Here is a 21,530-nt window from a genome sequence, read left to right on the forward strand (position 1 = left end):
CACTCTCCTCTTTAGCCTCTAGCACAGGCCACTGCCTTGGAAAGGCCAAGCTGGGTCATTTTTAACTACATTAACCCTCCAGGACATAGGAAAATACAGCCCCAGATGCCTCAAAAATGTAAATAAAGTCCATAAGGAAACATGAAAATGGAGGCATCCTTCTCAACATTAAAAAGATTTCTGGACAAAGCCAACTGCTTGAGGACATAAAATCAGCCTGTTTTAGGACATACTGCCAAAACTGCCTGGGAACAAGGCTTTCTCTGACCTGGGAGAAGAGGATAAACACAGACATGCAAAACTGATTGTATTATCAATTATAATTAATTAGGTGAGCCTCGATGAACAGCAACACTTTAGTACTAAAGATAAAGAATTACCTGGAAGACCAGGTTGGCCTTGGGGCCCTCTGTCTCCTTTAGGGCCTTCAATTGCACTTCCCGGTAGCCCAGGAAGACCTTGGCTCCCCTTAGGGCCCGGTGGACCTGCATATCCTGGCTCCCCTTTCAGGCCTGGGATCCCTGGACTTCCTGGGGATCCGGGAAAACCCACTTCGCCTTTCGCACCTAAGATTTGAAACAACCACAGAACATGATTAGAGAGAAGATCACAATCACTGAAACCTTCTGCCTTATTATCCACTCATAGTAAGCTTTATTCTTTTTGAAAACACTGACATTAACTTTATACATTTCTATAAAAATGCAAAACTTGTATTATTCTTCACATTATGATTTAAAATATGGGGAAAGTAGTTTGACTGACATACCTTTTCTTATCTAAACTCACCAGTGGGCTATTTTTAGTCACTCTTAGAATAGATTAACATTAAGCATCCCTCTACCACTCCTTACACAAAGTTTATAAAGCACCCACTTACTTATAAGCCAACCCTTACTCCACAGCAATTATTATTGTCAGAGTCAAGCAATGGATGATCTGCTTGACTAAGCACAAAAGGACTTGCTCCTGGAGAAAAATTGAATACTTTTTTACTAAGATCTAGATTTAGACTCATTGTACTTAGTTTCAGGCTTGTACAAATAGTTAACGATTGCAATTCAATCTAATTTTAGACTGAGCAAAAGAATATAGAGTAACTGGTATAAGTACAACAATAAGAGCAACAAAATTTATAGAGAACACTATCCCTGGCTCTCTGCCTGAGCAGAACAAGGTTTTTAAATCCTAGACTTGTTTCTTTGGAACTACAATACATTTAGAACACAAATTATGAAAGTAGAATATATATTTACTCTAAACCCAGATATTTTTAAATGAGCTGAGCTAACAAAATGAGACATGGAGAAGGTGAGAGAAGTGTTCTCATAATCTAGTGCTCTACATGCCTACCGAGCTATGATTAGAAAATATGCTTTGGTTATTAAGTTCTCCAACATTAGGGCTTTTGCAGTAGTTAATGATTGTTAATTAGTCTAAGATGGTAAATAAAAGATATTCCGAAATTCTGGTTTATCACTTTGGATTGTCGTGACAAGTTTCCTGTATTAATTGAATGAATGGGTGAGGTAGGGTGAGGTAAGTTTTTCAAAATCTGCTGTGTCATATTCATTTCACAGATGGAACTGAACTGTTGAATTGTTTGTGCTTTCCAGATGGTGAAAATTGAAAATTCCCCCATTATACACAATTTCCTTTACCAACAGCAGGTTGATATTTCTTCACTATCTATTGCAACCTAGTGTCTAGGATATACTTATTTCATAAAATGGAGCATGGTGCATTACAGACACCTTGAACAATCACTGACTCAAGCCAATCAAACCATTCTCACAGAACAGTGCAGACACACACTTTTTAGAGAACATAAAGGGATTTGAATTGTCATAGTCATGTGGCTGTACCCAAGCTATTAAGTCCTGAGCCCAGGTAATAAAAATTTTCAGAGAGATCTCATCAGGACTCTACTATCTTTTCCATCTCTGCACCATGCTCCTGTGCATAGCTTAGACATGCTCTATTGAGCCATAGTAAATAATTAAAAGTAAAGTAATAGCAATTAATACATCTGAGCTGCAAAACAGATTCAGGCAAAGAAATTACTACAGTATCCTGGCCACAAACCCGCTACCTATAGCTGTCTGATGCACAGAGCCTCACTAGATTTTGATTCTTGCAAAATTAGTAGGAAAACAGAAATAATTGGAGTCAAAAACACAGCACACAAATACAGGAGTTATTTATATTACCTTATCACACCACAGCTTGCAGTAAATTCCACACTATGAATAATTACCTATTTTAGGGTATATCTAACTCCAAGATGTTGACACTGTAACAGAAATCAGTATTTGAACCTCTCAGAGCTTCTGCCTACTCTGAGAAGGCAAAGGATGCAAAAGAATGAAATAGAAGGTATGTCTGTATTACAGAATTATGGTTATAGTATGTTCAGAAGGAGGTTTAGAATTGTTTAAGTAAGTGTTTTACCTTTATCTCCCTTTGCACCAGGAAATCCTGGAAGTCCTCTACCTGGAAGACCTGCCATACAGAGAGAGCAAAAAATGAGAAGTTGGAGAAGTACTTACATTTGACTTGTCATGAAAAAAACTCTATTATGCAAATAGAAACTCCAAATAAATGGCTTATGCAAAAGTTCTTCAGGGCAGAGGCTGTTTTTGTTATGCACTGGTATTGTACTTAGCACAATGGGTCCTGTATGACTGAAAACTCTACCAGAAGAAAAGGCAAGGCTGCTCCACTATTTCACAGCTAAGCTGCAGGCTGAAATTAATTCCAAAACACAACTCTTTAAAGTATCACCAGCTCTTGTGAAAGAAATTCTTGCAAGATTACATTGATTAAACACAGTTGCTTATTTAAATGATCATATTGCAATGCTAGATGATCATAAAACATCAATACTGACTTTATTTTCTAAGGTTTCACCGAAGCCAGTACACACCTCTACCAGCTACTCTTGTGCAGCCTGTGTCTGTGCATTTTCATACCATAGGAACTGAAGATGACAGTCACAGTACCTTGTTCACCCTTTGCACCAGCTGCACCTGGAATCCCATCATAACCTGGTTCACCCTTCTGACCAATGGCACCAGCAGGACCCGGAACACCAGGTTCACCTGAAAAATCATTGACATTTTCATTTTACCTATGACTTTTTTTTTTTTTTTCTCTCAAAAAAAATTTTACTTTTTATTTTGCTCCCACATGGACCAAGCAGATATTGCATGATGACTTCAGTGTGGCTTTTCACTGAGTTTACTTCTGAATTAAATCAGTCTGAGACAGGGCTCAAGTATTAAAGACTTTGACACAGCTAATTATCATGAATCTTAGTGAGTTTAGAATGCAGGAACTCCAGCAAAGACTTGTGAACAGCACAGTCCATTGTTATGTAAGATGATGTGTCCTGCAGCCAAAAAACTGAGAAAAGAAGACTCCAAGATCAAAAATGTTAATAACAGCAATGGACTTACTCTACTCCATACTCTATTTTCTTTCTAATAGCTGTGAAATGATACTAATGTGGTGATTCAAGTTTGGCCATAAAGATCAACTGAATTGTTTTTAAATTAACTTAGAGACAACAGAAGTAATGGCTGTAACAACAACCAGTCCTGTGAAAGGTGGTAAAATCTATTCCTCTAACAGTGAAAAAGAAATATGAGCCCCCCACTACACTGACCCGGATTTACCTAAGAAACTGCAATGTCTTTTTTGCTTATGAAATGAAAAAATGCACTGTGAAATATCAGAGCCAAAATTAATGTAGAATGCTAAAGATTTGTTTTATCCACTGTCTGGAGAGGAACAATATTTTAAGTGTCCTTTGGTGGTTTATATTTCTTTACCTGGTTCTCCTTTTAAACCTGGAATCCCACTTAAGCCAGGAAGTCCTTTTTCACCCTTGTCTCCATGACGGCCAGGGCTTCCTAAAGAAAGGAAGAAAAATGTGTTTCCATATGGGATATTTGATATAATTTTTACTTTAATTTTTCACTTCAGTTTCTGTTTTATAAAAGCATAAATACTTGCCTGGAAATCCTGCCATGCCAGGGGATCCTTTGGGACCTGGGGCACCCGGCATTCCAGGAATTCCTGCACTACCTTTTTCACCCTTATCTCCAGATAAACCTGGACTGCCCGTTCTTCCTGGTTCTCCCTAGAAGAGGCAGCACACATGAAATCCAGACATTAATTCAGAAACAGTTTTTTTCTGTATGCAGTGGTAGATGTCACCCTCTTATCCAACTGACTTTTAAAGAATTCCATTGTTTTTCCACTCCTACACAATGTAATTTAGGATTAAATTTGGTGCTAAATTCCACTCTCAGAATTTTTAACTAATCTAGCAATTGTTTAATACCTATGAAAATGAGCAGTTTTCTATGCATTTTTAGGCTGGTTATACAAAGTCTTTTCAAACTTAGCCTCTTAACTTACTTACTACACTTCATCATCTTAAAAAGAGTCTTTTTTTGAGTCCTCAGTAAGTTTGCTACCAGATTAGCAGGTATTATTTTTACCATTTTTACTTATAAATTCATGATAACTGTCATTGTACAGCTAGGAAAAGGAATATGAAACAAATGAGAGTCCTATTAGATACTATTAGAGTTTAAATTAAACTTTACAGACAGTATTAATATAGTTCACTTCTCAGCAGTATCTGAGCACTGTATAGTATCTTTGTTAAAGTATAGTAAAATTATTTTAGTGTGATTATTTGCCCTGTTCATAAAATACCCTTTTCACATTATTGACTTAGTATTTTTAAAAATTCTTCCCCTTCCCTACATTTCTAGCACTGTGAATTAGCCTATTTTGAGCAGAGATAATAAAAAAGAACACTGAAGACATTGGTTCCATTGAACAGAATGCAGCTAAAAAAACGGTACATATGCACATATTTCAAGTTTTTCATTAGGCAGCTAAATTAGCATAATAGAAAACATAACAAAATGGCTTAGAGGCCAACAGCATCTTTTCAAGTGCTCAGTAGAGATAACCAAATCCTTAGGGGTATAAATACCTTCTCACCAGGAGCCCCTGGAAAGCCAATTCCAGGAAAACCCGGTGCTCCTTTGTCTCCTTTTTCACCTTTTTGCCCAGGGAACCCTGGTGTGCCTGGTGAACCTGGTACTCCAGGAAGACCCTTTTCTCCAGGTGTTCCTAGTAAAGGGAAGGGAAAAATGGGTTCATCAGAACCAGTGGTACCTTAGCAGTGTTGACAGTGATGTTTCAGTGTTGCTTTAGCTATTTAGAGCTTTAAAAGTAAGTAAATTTTCTTTTGAGATTCACTCTCTAAATGGGACTTTTTATGAGATGATAAACTCTACTCGGAGGAGGAGATGGTAATAATCTTGGATTCAGAGTAAAAAAAGATCTTGCTAAAAATATGAACTGAATAAAACTTTATTTTTATTTGAATAATTTCTAATAGTACTACAGTGACAAAGTGACTCTTCTGCAGCGTATTTTTTCTGTCCTGATTTACCATTTAGGACATTCACATTTGATCACCTAAATATGCTAGACACAAGGCTGTCCCAATGGAGACAAAATTTCCATGTTGAGTTACAGGTATTTCTCCATTTTACTCTTTACCAATCTCTTCCACAACATTATTCCCAGATCCCTACAGTTTATAATTGACACTCAGTACACAGCAACTCACCAAACCTTTTAGAAGGGGGAAAATACACAAGAAGCTTAATGCAGTTCATAGACTACCAGAGAGAGACAGACAAACAGGCATCACTCAAAAAAACTGCCTGTCAGAAACAAATACAGAAAACCTAAACATCCAGCTAAGGGATTTACATCTAGTAACTTAGGAAACCTCCTGTTATTTGTATATCACAGTAAGATTGAAAAGCAATGTCCCAAAAGCCTAACATTCAGTTACTGCAAACAGTGCAATTATTTAGTAGATCTACACCAACAAATATTCCATACAGGTTTCTCATAGTGTTCTGTATTAACTTGAGGAAAAAATAAGAAGAAATTCCTAGCCACCAGTACCTGGCAAACCCATTTCACCAACCGATCCTTTTTGTCCTGGAACTCCTGGATCCCCTGGGTACCCTGGGGGGCCTTGATCACCTTTTGGTCCTATGGACAACAGAGAAATTAAGAATCTCATTCATTAACAAGGTTTAAAATACCTGACAAACAGTCTCTCTGCTGTTAGCTTCAGATATACCTGGTTGTCCTGGAGTACCAGGTTCACCATCTCTCCCTGGAATTCCTGGTTCTCCATAATCCCCACGTAGCCCTTTTTCTCCTGCTGCTCCATGGTCGCCTGGACATCAAAAAGGAAAACACAGTGAGATCAGTTTTATTACAATTTACTGTAATTACACATAATAATCCTTCTAGTTTTAATTTTTGATCACTGCTTCTCTCTGCTGGACAAGGATGGCTGTGAGTAAAACACAACCTTCCAATCATTAAACCAGTACTGAGGAAAGGCTGAAAACTATTGTCATTTTATGAGCGTCTATGCAAATTACAAAGCAAGTTATAACAGAAATTGAAATTAATGTTTGAGTTAGATTAATGAGTTATTTGAAAAGTGGTCTACAGATGTTAACAGAAATTATTGATTTGACTGTTTCAGCTCTCTAAAAGGCACATGTGAACAACTAGTAAACAGACAGAAATTTGCTGTTTTCCCTGTTCCATTAAATGTTAAAGCACCTTCAAATGGCTTAATCTCTTACTCCATAGTGTGCCTCTTCTCCAAGTTTATGTTCACACTTTTTGGTCATAAACAATTCTGTTAGTGTTGCATAGAGCTGCAGGACAATGGGTAACTGAAGATAAGTCACTGAATGTTTTAAAGTAAGTAGCTTTTATTAAAAACATTTCAAGATGTCCAAAACCAATTTTTTTCATTAGGCATCACTGATAATATCCCAGGAAAATTATGTATCCTCTCTGCACAGTTTGTATTTTGGAAGCTTCTAAAAACATTACTGTGATATGTCTAGAGGAATGAAGGCAGCCAAAAGATCAGCAAAGTTATGGAGTATAACTAAATTATTTTTCTCTGCTGGTACTAAGTATCTTTTGGTTGAAGAGGGTGAGATAAGAGCACAAATTTGCAGTCTGGGATCTGTTTGGAACCTACTCTTCCAGGCTGTGTAAGCCAGGACAATCTGTAGACTGTGTGTGGTCAGGAAAAGGTAGAGCATAGACGTTTGCAAGCATGCATTGTTAGTGCTGGAGAGATTAGTAAACTAGAAACCAAAGAAATTAACCATTTGAATTTCTCAGCAACGGTTTCTTTATTTGCATGTAACAAGTGTGCCTAATTTAGATTTCTAGAAATCATCCTACATGCCAGTAGTAGATAAGGAAATAGTGAAAACAACCTACATGGTTTTAAGGCTTTACATACCACTGTATCTATCAAGGTCAGAAACAAATGAGAAAAAATAGTGTAGATGATCTAATCTTTATAGGCTGGGAGCTTCATGAAAAGTGCTCTCAGAAGCTGCATCTCAGCTGAAGGGCAGGTGTACTCCACGCTTGCTCACTCCCTCCCCTGCAGTCCCTGGCTGCCCAAGCTGCGAGGCACTACTTACCCACATGCCCAGGTTTCTCTGAGACCCAACCAGAACACGTGAGCCCAGATCTCCTTCTGACAATTAGCCAGGACATGGAGATAAGAGGTAGCTAAGACTGGGATATTCTCCTGTTTCCACAGTTCAAATACAACATAGTATAGTTATTAGTGATTCACTGTCAAACAGGAAAGGAGTCTGCCCTGGAATACACTGATGAAATGTACAGATGACACTCAAAAGGAAAGGCTCAAAAAGAGGACAGGATTAGACTACAGAATGATTTTGAAGAGTTGGAGTGAAGCTTGAAAATCATCACAGTGAAAATCAAGAAGTGTAATGCACCAGGTGTGTGATCATTTTGTATGCATGTCAGAAACATGCATTCAAAATGAAAAAATATTATTACACAGGCAGTAATCCAGAACTAAGGGACTGAGAATTACACCTAATCACAAACTCAGTCAGCTGTTGTGTCAAGAAGGGGAAATTTAGTTCTAGCCAGGCCTGAGTTGAAGTACTTTGCTTGTTTCAGCAATGTGCACTCTAACAAGGATGCAGCCAAACTGGGGAAAAATCAGAAAGTGTAAAAAGAACAATAATGGTTTCAGAAAACATGATATACTATTAAAGCCTGAAGGATTTGGTTGAGGAAAATTAAAGACCACAAGATCTCAGTAGCTCCCTTCTAAACTCTACACTTCTATTGTAACAAAATAAATTATTTTTTAAAAGTAAATTTTAATTAAAAAGTAATTTATAGTAATAAGAACAAATATGAAAAATATGTAAAATATATCTGATTTTTTTCTTTGAAAAGAAATACAGGAGACAAAATTATTTCAAACAACTAATTTATCAATTATCAATAAATCTAAAAATCCAAGAAGAATGCATTATCTAAAAAAGCTAACAAACCTATAACCGTGAAGTTTCTAAACAGAAAACTGACTGCCTTTCTCCTGAATACTTCCAGATGTTTCTAAACTGATATAAGTTGATCTTTTGGTATCAGGGGCATAAATGCATTTCTGTCTTGAATTTTCTTCAGGTCACAAAGAAAAATGTGTCGAAAAAAGGCTGCTTATTTTTTTTTCTTACACTATCAGTTGATCTTCATGGTCACAACTACATGTTTTACATAAAAGACAGATTTTTCCCTTCTGGAAAGCTCTAGTTTTTTCTTTTAAAATTTCTTCTCTTTTCAGAAAGTCTTCTGATTGAAGTGGCAAAATCAATTACAAAAGGACAAATTGAACCAAAACCCTTTTTCCTCTGTGACCAATTGTTTTTTTATAGAGTTGACAAACACCAGGAAAGTATCTATATTTGCTGTGTGAAACTATTTAATTTTATTTGAAACACTGTTGCCTAAAACTAATGCAAAACTGAATTCCAAGTACTGCTGCTTGGTAATATATGAGTGTTAATTCCACCTACTCACAGTTAGAGAATAATGTTACCTTTTTCTCCTTGATCTCCCTTCTGGCCTTTGAGTCTAACCATGTCCATGTCCATTTCTCCAGGTTTTCCTGGGAGACCAGCTTCACCTTTATCTCCCTTAACACCAGGATCACCCTGTGGTCCAATTACACCTTTGAAACCTTGGCTACCTATAAAGAGACAGCACTGAATGTTACAGAATCATATAAAACTTTGCAAAAATATCTAGTAGACAACAACAAATTAAATGAGCTATTTATTGAGACTTAGACCACCAAATACCACGTTCTGGAACAGCTGCTATGAATTTTTTTTTATATATTTCACAATAGCTCTGTCAGAAAGTTGACATATTTTTCCCACTTCACAGCCATTAATTTTAGATTCTTGAAACAATAAGGATGGGAATTTGGCAGTAATACAGAGCATTATCTGAGGTTCTTAATTAAGACCTTCCTACTGGCTTTTAATAATTTCAAATAGTGCATTTTTCTTGGAGTAACACCTATAGCAGCCCCACACCTAGCAAACCCTTATGTTGTTGAAGAATGGAAGAAAATAATGTCTTGGTGCCCAAACACATGATGGCTCCTGGGACATAGCTTTTTATAATATTTCTAACTTGGAGGAAAGTTACTTGACATAAATATGCCTTAGGCCAAATATACTCCTTATCTTTGGTTATTTCCCAACTTCTGTTGGGGAAAAGGTGGGTTTTCTGTTGTTTGTTTTTTTTTTATTTTGAGAAAATCTCTTACCTTTTTCACCAGGTAACCCTCTATCTCCAACTGGTCCAGGAGTTCCTGGTAATCCTGGAGTTCCCATAACTCCCATTTCTCCTTTGGGTCCTGAAGCCAAAGGAGAAGAGTGAATAAGAAAAAGAAAGAAAGCAGTGTAAAGTACAAGAAACAGAATTATTTACTGCCTATCATATTAGGAGTTGCACTACTTAAGGAAAAATAGGACAAAGATGATTAAACTGAAACAGCCCAATAGAGAAAACAACAGTAAAAACAGTATTACGAAAACCAGAGAAAAACAGTTTGTAATTGGTTTTTGACAAATTCTTAAAACTTCCTATTACAGCAAACAATGCTGTCATTAACCAAGGCATTATTAAAACCATACTCTGTCACTAAAACTGTGCAGAATAATCCCCTTTCATTATTACAGGAGAAAGACTAGTTCCTTCAAGCTGCTGGATTTGATCCATGAAAGGACTTCAGCAGCAGCTCAGTTACATGTGCACAGAGTTGCTTTACTGACATCAGTCTGTGCATTTTCCCAAGCTTGGGCTCTTTAATCAATCAATTCCTAACCAATGAAAGGGTGTGCTACTACAACTTAATAAAATAGTTGTCAAAGATGCTGATTTCTGAGGGACAAGGTGTTTACCTGCTGATCCTTTCAGTCCAACAGCCCCCTGCGGACCTGGCAGGCCAGGTAACCCCACAGAGCCTGGGACTCCTGGCTGGCCTGGGCTGCCTTTATCCCCTTTTGGTCCTGGCATATCTAGACCTGGGACACCAGGGAAGCCCCTTTCTCCTTTTACTCCAGGAAATCCTAGGAAAAACAGAAGATACAGGGTTAGTCCTTAACAAAAACAAGGAAAACCATTAATAAGCATATCTGACCATGTCCACCTGTGACTCACAAATTACATGGCATGAAGGATGAAGACTCAAAGGCAGACAGCAGAACCAGTCCTCATTTCCTGTGAGAGGCTTTAAACCTGTATCTATCACACACCAATGACCAGAGAAGACCAATCCAAATGCCAACAATCCTCTCAAGAAGGCCTCGCCCTGCATTTTGAACCACATGGAGGAGGCCCACTGGCATGTCCCCCCATCAACCTCACATGGCAAAAAGTTCTCAAGCAACACTTTAACCTGTCATGCACTTATGTCAAAATTCTGCTCTTGAGCAGCATCATGGGAGTATTCTCTTCTCACCTGGTGGTCCCTGGGGTCCCGGCTGCCCGGCAGGTCCTGGCAATCCTGGAGGGCCCAGCCCCGGTGCACCTGGAGGGCCCTGCAAGCCTTGGAGACCTGGGAGACCAGGGTCACCTGCAGGGAGACAGGAGAAATATAGACCAAGCATTCTCTGATGCTGTTTGACATCTTGCTTGCTGAAGATGTCAGACAAGGTGCTTTGGAAGGACATGGCCAAGGAGACCTCAAGAGCCAGCAACACCTCCATGCCTGGGCTTGGAATAAGGGCTGCTCTTTGCTGTTAGCATTTGCTACTGGCAGGTGGCAGTAAAAACAAGAAGGGAAAGGGGCAATTCCCCAAGATATCAGTAGGATATTTCAGTGATGAATAGACTATTTACTGTATCTGCAGGGGAGTGACTTTGAAAAGAAATACAAAACTGTATTTTTCCAGTGATGTTACCTCTGAATCCTTGCTGTCCCGGTATGCCTGGAAAGCCTTGCTCGCCACGTAAACCAGGCAGTCCTGGATTTCCCTTTTCTCCAGGGATACCAGCTGGGCCAGGGGGGCCTGGCAATCCCTTAGGACCAGGCAGACCTACACCAGGTTCACCCTAGCCAAAGAAACACAATAGAATAGGAATCAACAGATCAAAACAAATAATTTATTAAATGTATTTAAATAATGTAATACAGGGCTAATGTATAGACCTCTATACATGACTTCAGAGGAAAGCTGTAAGGCCTTTAAAAGTGTTAATGTTAAACATTTATCCATCTACTCTGCTCCCTTGTGTGCACAGTGGGAAACAAAATGAAAGGCAGTTTGGCCAACTTTTAAAGCGTTGTTCCTTGCACATATTCCTATCAACACAGGGAGTCACAGATAACAGTATCAGCAGTTGACATCTACCTTTTGGCCTTGTAAACCTGGAACTCCTGGCAAACCATCCAGACCAGGGGTTCCTGGAGTTCCTGGCAGACCAGGTGAACCTGGCTGACCTTGGAAACCTATAAAACAAAGCAAAACAAACCAATAGTCTCATCATTGCTGTCTCTGTCTGTAATTGACTTCTGCTGTTTCTTTAAGCCTCTAACTGAACTATTCAGAGGGGCATGTTAAAAAAGAGCTGGGTAGTCAAACTTCTAGGCATGCCAGTATGCAAATGTCCTAACAAAGATTCAAGTGCTGACTTCAGTTGGCTTCTGATGAGAAACAACCACCCAGAAGAAATAAATGCTGAGTGTCTCCTCTTAAATAAATAGCCTTGTGGGTGCATCTCCCATCTCCCTTATGAAAAACATTCTGCAAAACTGGGTTCCCAAAGTCTTCTTCAGAAAAGGCAACTTAATGTGTCAGGCATCAGACTGAGGGATGCACAAGAAAGTCCTCTTGTGAATCAACACCTTTTGTGCAGTAAATGTCTTGTGACGTGTTCTACGTGTCCTGCTGTGGGTTTCATACAGAAGGTTTCTATGCCAGAGCTAGCCCATGAACTGCACCTTAGGAGTGCAAGAAGAAATACCTACAACATTCTGCAAATCCCTTAAAGACAGCACTCATTCAACATCAGCACACGCACAGCAAATTCAAACGAAGCAGGCAGAAATCCAGCTTTTAGGCTAAGACCCCAGAATGTCATTGGGCAGAGCTGAGTTCATGGAAGAAACTTTCCTTTAAAGGAATAAATTTCTTTCCTTTAAAGAAATATATTTAATGTGTCATTTCTTTCATCTGGCATCAAAGTGCATACCGCAATTCTTTTCCAGATACAATGGACCTTTTCTGTTCAGGTCCCAGTGCAGTCTCAGAGGAACCAGACATGATTACAGAGAAAAATATGCCCTTTCTCTTTATTATATTTCTGACCCTCCCAGTTCATTGGTGTGTGGAACCATAAGAAATAATAATGAAGACACAAAAGAATTTTTGTGATTGAGGTGGCTGCTGAAATTTCAGTCATCTAATTCTAAATGAGCAGCAGTACTGTGAAATATGTCTTCAAAAATCCAAAACATTTAGACTCCCTCTAAGCTACTTGCATACCCTGACAATGGAGGGAAGACTAAATTGTGTTGAGTAAGCTGGAATTCTAACCAAGCCACTCTCAGCTGTCTGGGACTCAGCAGAGCTGTAAGTTCTGGCACACAACTGTTTTAGTTACGTCAGTATAGTATTTTGAACAAGTACACACAGAGTTTTCCATCTCTCAGAAGGGCAATCTCATCTCAGCAGCTTCAGTTGCTGCAATGTAAGATGCTGTACTATATCACCCTATTTTGGCATAGCTGTGGCATTTTCTGTAGGTGCACCACTGCACTACACAAAGCAAGTGTGCAGTAAGTGTGCAGCTGAACTCTATCCAAAGAATGCTCACTGTGATGCTAGTTGACATTTGCAAGGGAGCTTCTTCAGCTGCACTTCCCAAATCCCAAGCAGCTACATACGGCTGGATGGCACTGGAGGCCTCCATCCACACTCCAGTTACACCAGCTTTGTTAGATGGATAGCTTTATCTTACCTTTGGGACCTGGAGGTCCAGGGAACCCTATACCTGGCTGCCCAACAGCACCTTTTTCTCCTGGTAGGCCAGGTATACCCGGAAGTCCAGGATTCCCTTTGTCACCTTTGCAAATAAAAACAAGACAAATGTTAAAACAAAGGCTAACTTCTGGGGAACAGAACCATCCTGATAATTAGACAAAGATTAAAAGACTGCTATACCTTGGGGTCCAGGGAAACCTGGTGGCCCAGGAAGGCCATCTGCCCCAGGAGGTCCAGGGAGTGATATAGTTCGTCCTGCTTCACCCTTTGATCCTGTAAATGTAAAGTTATATCAGAGCACAGGAACTGAAGAAATAAAACAAGGGAGTTCTACCTTGATAGCATTATCAGTTTATCCATATCATTACAAGTGACTTGTTATGACTTTTTTTTGGTAGAAGATTCATAAAAAACTAGGATGAACCTAAACCATCTCATTTCGCCTAGCAAATTCTTCAAGAAAACTGCACTAAAAAATTTGCAATTATACTGCTGAAAGCAAACACTGATATAAATTAGAAAGCGTTTTAATTGCAGGCTTAAATTCTGTTGATACTCTACGCTGTACCATTTAAAGGGCATAATTTTAAAATATTTTTTTGTGTTTTTTTACATTATAGCATTACCTGGAAGTCCTGGTAAACCTGGGGTTCCAGCAAAGCCTCTGTCTCCTTTTTCACCAGGTAATCCAGCAGCACCTATCCCAGGAGGGCCAGGAAAACCTCTTTCACCACGCACTCCAGGGAATCCAGGCTGGCCAGGGGGACCACGTTCTCCTTTCAAGCCAGCTGTACCCTAATTTTTGGAAAGTATAAGTGTACTTCTTGCCTGGCTGGCAAGACAGAACACATCATCCTCTCTGAATATTTTGCAACTGGGATTTAGCATAGGTATCTGTAATGTTGAAGAAAGCGGATTTTTTCTACTGAGTTCAATGGAAACAGAACTAGGTTCCATGTGAACTAGCACGTGGAAATCACATCTAGCATGTAGGCCATGTTTCCAGTAGTGGATCTGGGAGCAGAGGTGAGCTCCATATTCAGGTCCATATTCACATCAGCTGAATTCTATCAGTGCAAGATTTTGAAGCATTTGTCTCCAGAGAGAAATATGCAGACTTGAATAGAACAGACTTGGATCTTGTCTTCACAATTTCGACCTGGATAACTGCACTCGTACAATCATCTCCAAACATCAGCTAAATCATTCACACCAGTTCTCACTATCAAGCTGTGTGAAAGGCAAAAAGGAGTAAAACTACTGTCCATATCCGAACCTTTTCTCTGTAGTCCTGAAAGTAACAAGCCATGCTGAATGCATTTGAGTCAGATCACTTATTTGCACAACATATAAAAAGAAATGGTCTGAAAAACCTAGCTCTGAAATAGAGTGTTTTTGAAGAACTGTCTTCCTCACTACTTCCAGTGAAAACGGAATTGTCTTCTGAGGAAGAATGTACTACTCAAGGTAAGGAATAGCCGTGGAAAAATTAATGAGGCCAATAAACATAAAGCATGTATAGGGCACAAAAGCATGTAAATTCTGATCTGAAAGTCAGAATGTATAGCACAGTAAGTAAACATAAATAAACACACAGTAGGACAATATGTTAACTCAAAGAAACAGACATACCGCTGCTCCTTTTGGACCCTGAGGACCTGGAAATCCATCTTTTCCTGGTCTTCCGTCTCGTCCAGGAGCGCCTGGCTGTCCTGGGAAACCAGGATCTCCCTTTTCGCCTTTCAGGATAGAATCATAAGTAAAATCTCCAGGTTCTCCTTTTGCCCCAGGGCTGCCCATAAGTCCTGGAGTGCCGGGGGGGCCCTGAAATTTCATAAATTCAGATGTCATCAGTTGCCCTACAAACCCTTCAACTGATACAAAAGAAAGCAAACCTCCAGAAACTGAAGTGTAAATCCAAATCAAGGGAACCACCAAGTCATTGACTGAGAAGGTCAAATGAGAGTATTTTCCAAGACACAGCAATCTTGGAAGCAGAAAGCTTCTCCTTTGGGTAGTTTATTCATGACATTCACCAGATGTGAATACTGTGAATACATGTGTTCCTTCATTATTAATATTCATTGATTTTGAACAGCTGACACAATCAGTTGGTAATTTCAGAATATTATGCACATGCTCAGAAAATAGTTTTGTAACCTCTTCTGGAAAGAAATTATCTACCTAATGATATACTTACAGGACTTCCAGAATTTCAATTTTTCCCCTACATGTTTCCTAGGACTTGAATGAACTTTTCTTACAGGAACAGTCTCTATAATTTCTAGTGACTCAGAGCTACTCATTTGGGTAATAAAACAAATTTCATGGGCAATGTCCACTATGTACAGCTCATGTGTGCCCTCCACAACCTGAAGCAGAACATGGTCAGTGGTAACCTTTTCATTAGCATTGGAGTGTTCTGAATCAGACTCTGATGTTCTGGCATGGCTGTAAGCAATGTCAGCTTGCAAGGCTGGCCTCTATATAGTTTTTCCAAGTTAAATCATATGCTGGATCACCACCTGGCTGAACTTTGTGGAGCAAAACAAGCTCAAAAGCATTCAGAACAGCAGCCAATCCTTGTCTGATTAAAGACATGAATAACACGTATGAGGCAATAAAAGTAAAACATAAAGGTGTGGCAAATGCCAGGCAACAAAAAAGCTTAAATACTTTAGAATGTCCTTCATTTTTTTCCCACTGTTTCTTTCATGGAGCCCATTGATATTACAGTACATTCAGTCACTGGGTAATGCAATCTATTTTGGTGGCAATAGATTTCTCAGTCATTAGCTGAATTCAGGCAGCAAGGCTTTATTTATACTCCAGGGAGTATAAATAAAAATTAAGTAATAAATAAAAATTGAGTAATGAATTCATACAAGTGGTTTGTGTTTTTTTACTTCTGAAGGTACCTCTCTCTCATCACCGTTGATAGAGGGAGCTCACTTAACCCTGGTGTGTGATAAAGCCAGAGCACAGGAATGTCACTGGGAAGGTTCATTGCCAGAAAGGATTAGCTGTATAGAAACAGGCACCTTTGGGGGGAAGAGGTCTGGGAATACTCCGTCTACTCACACTAGGAATGGTGTCAAAACCCACATTATGCTACAGGAACATGAATGCTGAGGTAGGTTTTCACAGCAACCCTCAGTGTCCATAGGGGCACTTAAACAGACTTTGACAAGGTCTAATGTAGTGTGGCAGTACACTGCTCATCCAGGAGTCATTTGTCTTACATTTTAGACAAGTGTTACACTTACAGCTGTTCTGCTTCTGGCCTTTCTGAGAGTCATGTTGTGCTGCCTCAACATAATTTACAAGCAATTTTATTAGGATGCTACTCACTTTCACAGCTTTCCTTTATTTCCTCAAAAGTATTTAGCTTTCCTGTTTACTAATTGTGTTTTACAGAACACATTGTACACACTTCCCAGAATATTCATTAACAACCTGGATGCAGGACTTGAAGGAATACTAAGTTTGCCAATCACAATAAACTGGGAGGTGCTGTCAACTCCCTTTAGGGCAGAATGTCCCTGTAGAGAGACCTCAACAAATCAGAGAAGCAATCACTTGCACAAGGGCAAGTGCCAGATTCTGCACCTGGGATGGGGCAATCCTGAATGTGTGGATAGAGCAGAGAATGAGATCCTGCAAAGCAGTGCCACAGAAAGGGACCTGGGGGTCCTGGTCAATGGCAAGTTGAACATGAGCCAGCAGTGCCCTGGCAGCCAGGAGGGCCAACCCTGTCCTGGGGGCATCAGGCACAGCATGGCCAGTGGGCAAGGGAGGGGATTGTCCCACTCTGCTCTGAGCTGGGGCAGCCTCACCTTTGGTGCCACAATATAAAAAAGACATTAAACTAATGGGGAGCATCCAGAGCAAGGCCACAGAAATGGTGAAGAGTCTTCAGGGAAAGCCATATGAATAATGGCTGATGTCACTTGATTTGTTCAGCCTGAAGAAGAGACTGAGGGGAGACCTCAAATCAGTCTACAACCCCCTCATGGGGGGATGAGGAGGGGCAGGCACTGAATTCTTCCAGCATCAGAACTTGAGGAAACAGTGTGAGGCTGAGTCAGAGGAGGTTTAGGTTGGGTATCAGGAAGAGGTTTTACATCCAGAGGGTGGTTGAGCATTGGAACAGGCTCCTCTGGGAGTTGGTCAGAACAGCCTGACAGAGTTCAAGAAGCATTTGGACAACTCTCTCAGGCACATGGTATGTTTGGGATGTTCTTCACAGGACCAGGAGTTGGACCTAGTGACCCTGATGAGCCCCTTCCAACTCAGCATTTTCTCTCATTCTATGATTCAAAATTCAGCAAAACTGGCACAGTGTGGTGCATACTAACATTACATTGCTTACACTACACTAGATGGCACTGTCTCTCAATATATTTGTACTCAACAGCAAAGTGTTATTGGAACTATTCATGAGAAGATCAGGGAATACCTGCATCTGTTTCCTGAGAAATCCTACTCTTTACAAAGCTCCACTGCTCAGCTTACTCATGCAGAAGGTCATGTGCCCTGCTGAGTTCTTATGACTGATAAACTCAGAAGTATAACCAATATCTAACAGCTCTTTTTTAGCTCTTACAGTTCAAACCCACTTCTTCCTACTTTATTAGGCATAGTTAACCCTAAGTTTATCATATCAGTGCACTGTTTTCGGTTTGTTTGGGGTTTCTTTCTTTGCTTGGGGGTTTTCTTGTTTGTTTTTGGGGTTTTTTATCCGTTTTGTTTGTTCATTTTTAAACAGAACTGTTTCACAACCACACTGATACACTGACCATCACATGTTTTTTGATCACATGCCTAGTAGGACATGCAGTATTTGGCAAAGCACTACTTACAGGCACCCCCGGAAGGCCATCAAGTCCGGGTAAGCCTCTGTCACCTTTGAAACCCGCTTGTCCTGGAAAACCTTTCCAGAGAGAAAAATATAGATTAGTGTATTACATGCTTTTACAAATAGATCACTGTATGTGAATTCTCTGTGATCCCTTTTAAAGTGTCTCGTTGCATTCCCAGCAATTCCAGCATAATGCTGCTGAAGCCAGTGAAGCTGTCTTGATTCATGCACTTGTGTTGCACACCTGCATTTATAAACTGGGAAGCTGATGATTTATTTGACTTAGGAATGAATTTACCAATTCATGGAACCAGTGCAGAACTGAAACTAACTAAACTACATTCATTTTTCTGAACAGCACTAGAACAAACATTAGGTATAATACAATTTTTGGCATGTGGCACTTCTCTCATATGGTAGCAAAAAAATAATTTTCTTTTTGGGCCACAAAATTTAGGTCTGCAATTAGAAACAAATGTATGGGCTACGGTCAAGCCTGGGCACATAGGCAAATTATTCCCACATTATTTCTCACTGCGAAAATATTTGAGACACAATTTGCAAAGACCCTTCATTGTGGCCAGTTTCTGCTTCCCTGATAATTCTGGTGGATTGTATTGGAAATTTGGAATCAGGACAAAAATATGACTATGCCACCCTCCTTTCATTAATCCTGTCATTAGTTTCACAAACAATTTGATTAGTGGGACAAAACGTAATTAATTTTATCATGTATGCTGGTTTTTTTTTTTAGAATTTGGCCTACACAGCTCATTCTTGAGTAATTAAGGAGTTTTTACCTGCTGGACCTGGCAGTCCCTGTGGTCCTGGAAGTCCAGGAGGTCCTACTTTATCACACAAGGCACAGGCTTCACCTTTGTCACCTGAAAAAAGAAAACAACAAAGCACATGAACAACAACAAAAAGATTCAAGACAACTGCAAGCAGGTAGATTCAGGGCAAATGTCAATTTAATATTTAAATAAATTGCTACTTCTAATTCCATGCTTCAAGAAGAAAATATTAACAAGCTGATGTTCAAATTTTTTTTTAATTTTTAACGGAATGGCAGGAAAATCAACCTAACTCTTATCCTAGGTTTAATACTTAAGAGAATGGTTAAAAGGGACCAGGTTGAAGAGGATGATAAATAAGAAATGTTCAGTGGGCATAGACAAAATAAAATTATTATAGCAGAAAAAGGATAACTTCTACAGTCACTGTAGAAATTTAAAAAAAAAACAGTGAACAGAATGAGATAAGAAAGGAGCAACCACCATGTAAATGAGTGCAGGTCTTTTTTTAAAATATTCATTTAGTCAATGCTGCTTAAACATGTGGTTGACAGTGCTATTTACAGAATCACACAGTTAGGGCAGAAAATACCTTTGCCATCACTGAGTCCAACCTATGACCAAACACCACCATGTCAAAAGACCATGGCACTCAGTGCCACGTCTAGTCTTCTCTTAAACATCTCCAGGGATGGTGACTCCACTCCACCATCTCCCTGGGCAGCCCCTTCCAATGCCCAACCATTCTTTCTGTGAAGAATTTCTTCCTAATGTCTGGCCTAAGGTTGTCTACAGGTGATAAAATTTTATCTTCAATTTTACTCATGCCAATGATTCATAAACACTTTTCATTCTCAACTCATCTCCCTCTCTCTAAATCTGCATGTCAGAATTCACACCCTGAATTGCCTTGAACAGCTCAGCTTATGGGGCCATATTCAACTCTTTGTCCTCCTCTTGAAGCCCTGGGTCACCCTCTACCACTTCCCAGCAATGAGCAGGCCAAGAGAAGTTCGTATCAGAAAATTCAATACACAATATCCTCCTTTACTCACCAGAGATTCAAGAAACATCTTCCATGTCCATGAACCATTTAACTAACTTTGAGTACAATTCCTCTGGATCCAGCCTAATTTGCTCAGCCTCTACATACATAAGCTCCAGGCTACTGAGCATTAGAATACAATCACTTTAAAATATTATTACCTTTCTCTCCCATCTCTCCTGGAAATCCATCTCTTCCTGGAAGTCCAGGACTACCTGGTGCACCAGGTTCTCCCTGCTGGCACTGATCAATTCCATCTGAAATGAAATTGCAATAAAGAATATTGTTTTGACAAGCTCAAGTTTCCATTATAGGGTTGCATTTATACCATACCTGAAATGCTGCCTATGAAAAGTGGTCACGATAGAATTTTATTCCTTTATTTGATTTACTTGGAAAAATTTGATTGGGATTCTGTATTCTTATTCCATATACATTGCTTAAGAAACCCTGAGAATTACAGAGAAAAGACAGGCTCTTCCATAATAAGGTTACAAACAATTTCAACATAAAATCTATTTTCATATTAAGTTTTTGTTTGGAAAAGTATCACGGGTGAAAAACTGATGTTTTGACCCTGAAGAATGGAGAGTATTGATGTTCTGAAGAAATTCATTAAGAATGTTTTTTTGTATCCTGACTTCTCTTTTCAATATTTTAGGAAACTTTCTACATAAGAACAACTTGTCAACATGTATTTAACTTCTTCACTCTGATCGAGCTTCCTGAAAATAATAAGCCTCATACGTTAGGATCTGAAATATGTAACAAATAGGAATATTTATCAGGCTTGATATAAGAATATAAATAGTGCTTGCTCTGTTTGATGATATGACGCAGGATCTGACCCAATATAACATGACATCCTTTTGGCCAAAGCCAGTAGTCAAAATGCTAATGTGAAGTTTGGAAAAAAAAATAATGAAAAATAATTGTTTCCTATTATGTACTTGAAGAAGGCTAAAGAAGTCTCTGGGGAAGAAGTAGAATTAAGCAATGACAATAATTTGTATGAAAAATAGGAATTGCTCTTATTTCTAGGAAAATGTAAGATTTATCCATTTAATTCCATATTCTACATGCTGGATTTTGCACTGCTTCACTGGCAAACACAGCAACAAACCAGACATCTTCCCCTGCTTTTGAGCAAAGTATCTTTGGTTTAGGAATTCCATAGAGAATAATGCTTCTTTCAATAGTATTAAAGTACCTTAACTATTGTTATAGGGATGTCATGCCTGATGTTGAAACGATAATTTAACTCACAATATCAGTATCACCTATAGCAAAAGTTCTCTATCAGAGTTAAAACATTAGTTGTAAGAAACTATTTAGCATGGAAAACTTCCACATCC

General features: G+C 39.1%; 1 protein-coding gene across 2 annotated transcripts in view; it reads right to left on the reverse strand.

The window, feature by feature from the left end:
- The window catches only part of COL4A1 (collagen type IV alpha 1 chain), a 118,799-nt gene that overhangs the window by 15,587 nt on the left and 81,682 nt on the right, over positions 1-21,530 (reverse strand). The window contains exons 22-42 of one of the 2 annotated variants that reach the window (XM_058846100.1): positions 20,337-20,432; positions 19,137-19,220; positions 18,338-18,408; positions 15,108-15,299; positions 14,102-14,270; positions 13,656-13,748; positions 13,453-13,557; positions 11,844-11,941; positions 11,394-11,544; positions 10,952-11,065; positions 10,392-10,559; positions 9,755-9,844; positions 9,017-9,166; positions 6,188-6,286; positions 6,007-6,096; positions 5,015-5,154; positions 4,018-4,144; positions 3,834-3,914; positions 3,003-3,101; positions 2,452-2,502; positions 381-566 (exon numbers count right to left, since the gene is read on the reverse strand). In XM_058846100.1, coding sequence (XP_058702083.1) covers positions 381-566; positions 2,452-2,502; positions 3,003-3,101; positions 3,834-3,914; positions 4,018-4,144; positions 5,015-5,154; positions 6,007-6,096; positions 6,188-6,286; positions 9,017-9,166; positions 9,755-9,844; positions 10,392-10,559; positions 10,952-11,065; positions 11,394-11,544; positions 11,844-11,941; positions 13,453-13,557; positions 13,656-13,748; positions 14,102-14,270; positions 15,108-15,299; positions 18,338-18,408; positions 19,137-19,220; positions 20,337-20,432 — 2,454 coding nt within the window. Of the gene's footprint in view, positions 1-380; positions 567-2,451; positions 2,503-3,002; positions 3,102-3,833; positions 3,915-4,013; positions 4,145-5,014; positions 5,155-6,006; positions 6,097-6,187; positions 6,287-9,016; positions 9,167-9,754; positions 9,845-10,391; positions 10,560-10,951; positions 11,066-11,393; positions 11,545-11,843; positions 11,942-13,452; positions 13,558-13,655; positions 13,749-14,101; positions 14,271-15,107; positions 15,300-18,337; positions 18,409-19,136; positions 19,221-20,336; positions 20,433-21,530 lie in introns of both variants that reach the window. The other variant, XM_058846092.1, reaches the window with a different exon arrangement.

Source organism: Poecile atricapillus, chromosome 1 (genome assembly GCF_030490865.1).
Source record: "Poecile atricapillus isolate bPoeAtr1 chromosome 1, bPoeAtr1.hap1, whole genome shotgun sequence".
Taxonomy (NCBI): Eukaryota; Metazoa; Chordata; class Aves; order Passeriformes; family Paridae; genus Poecile; species Poecile atricapillus.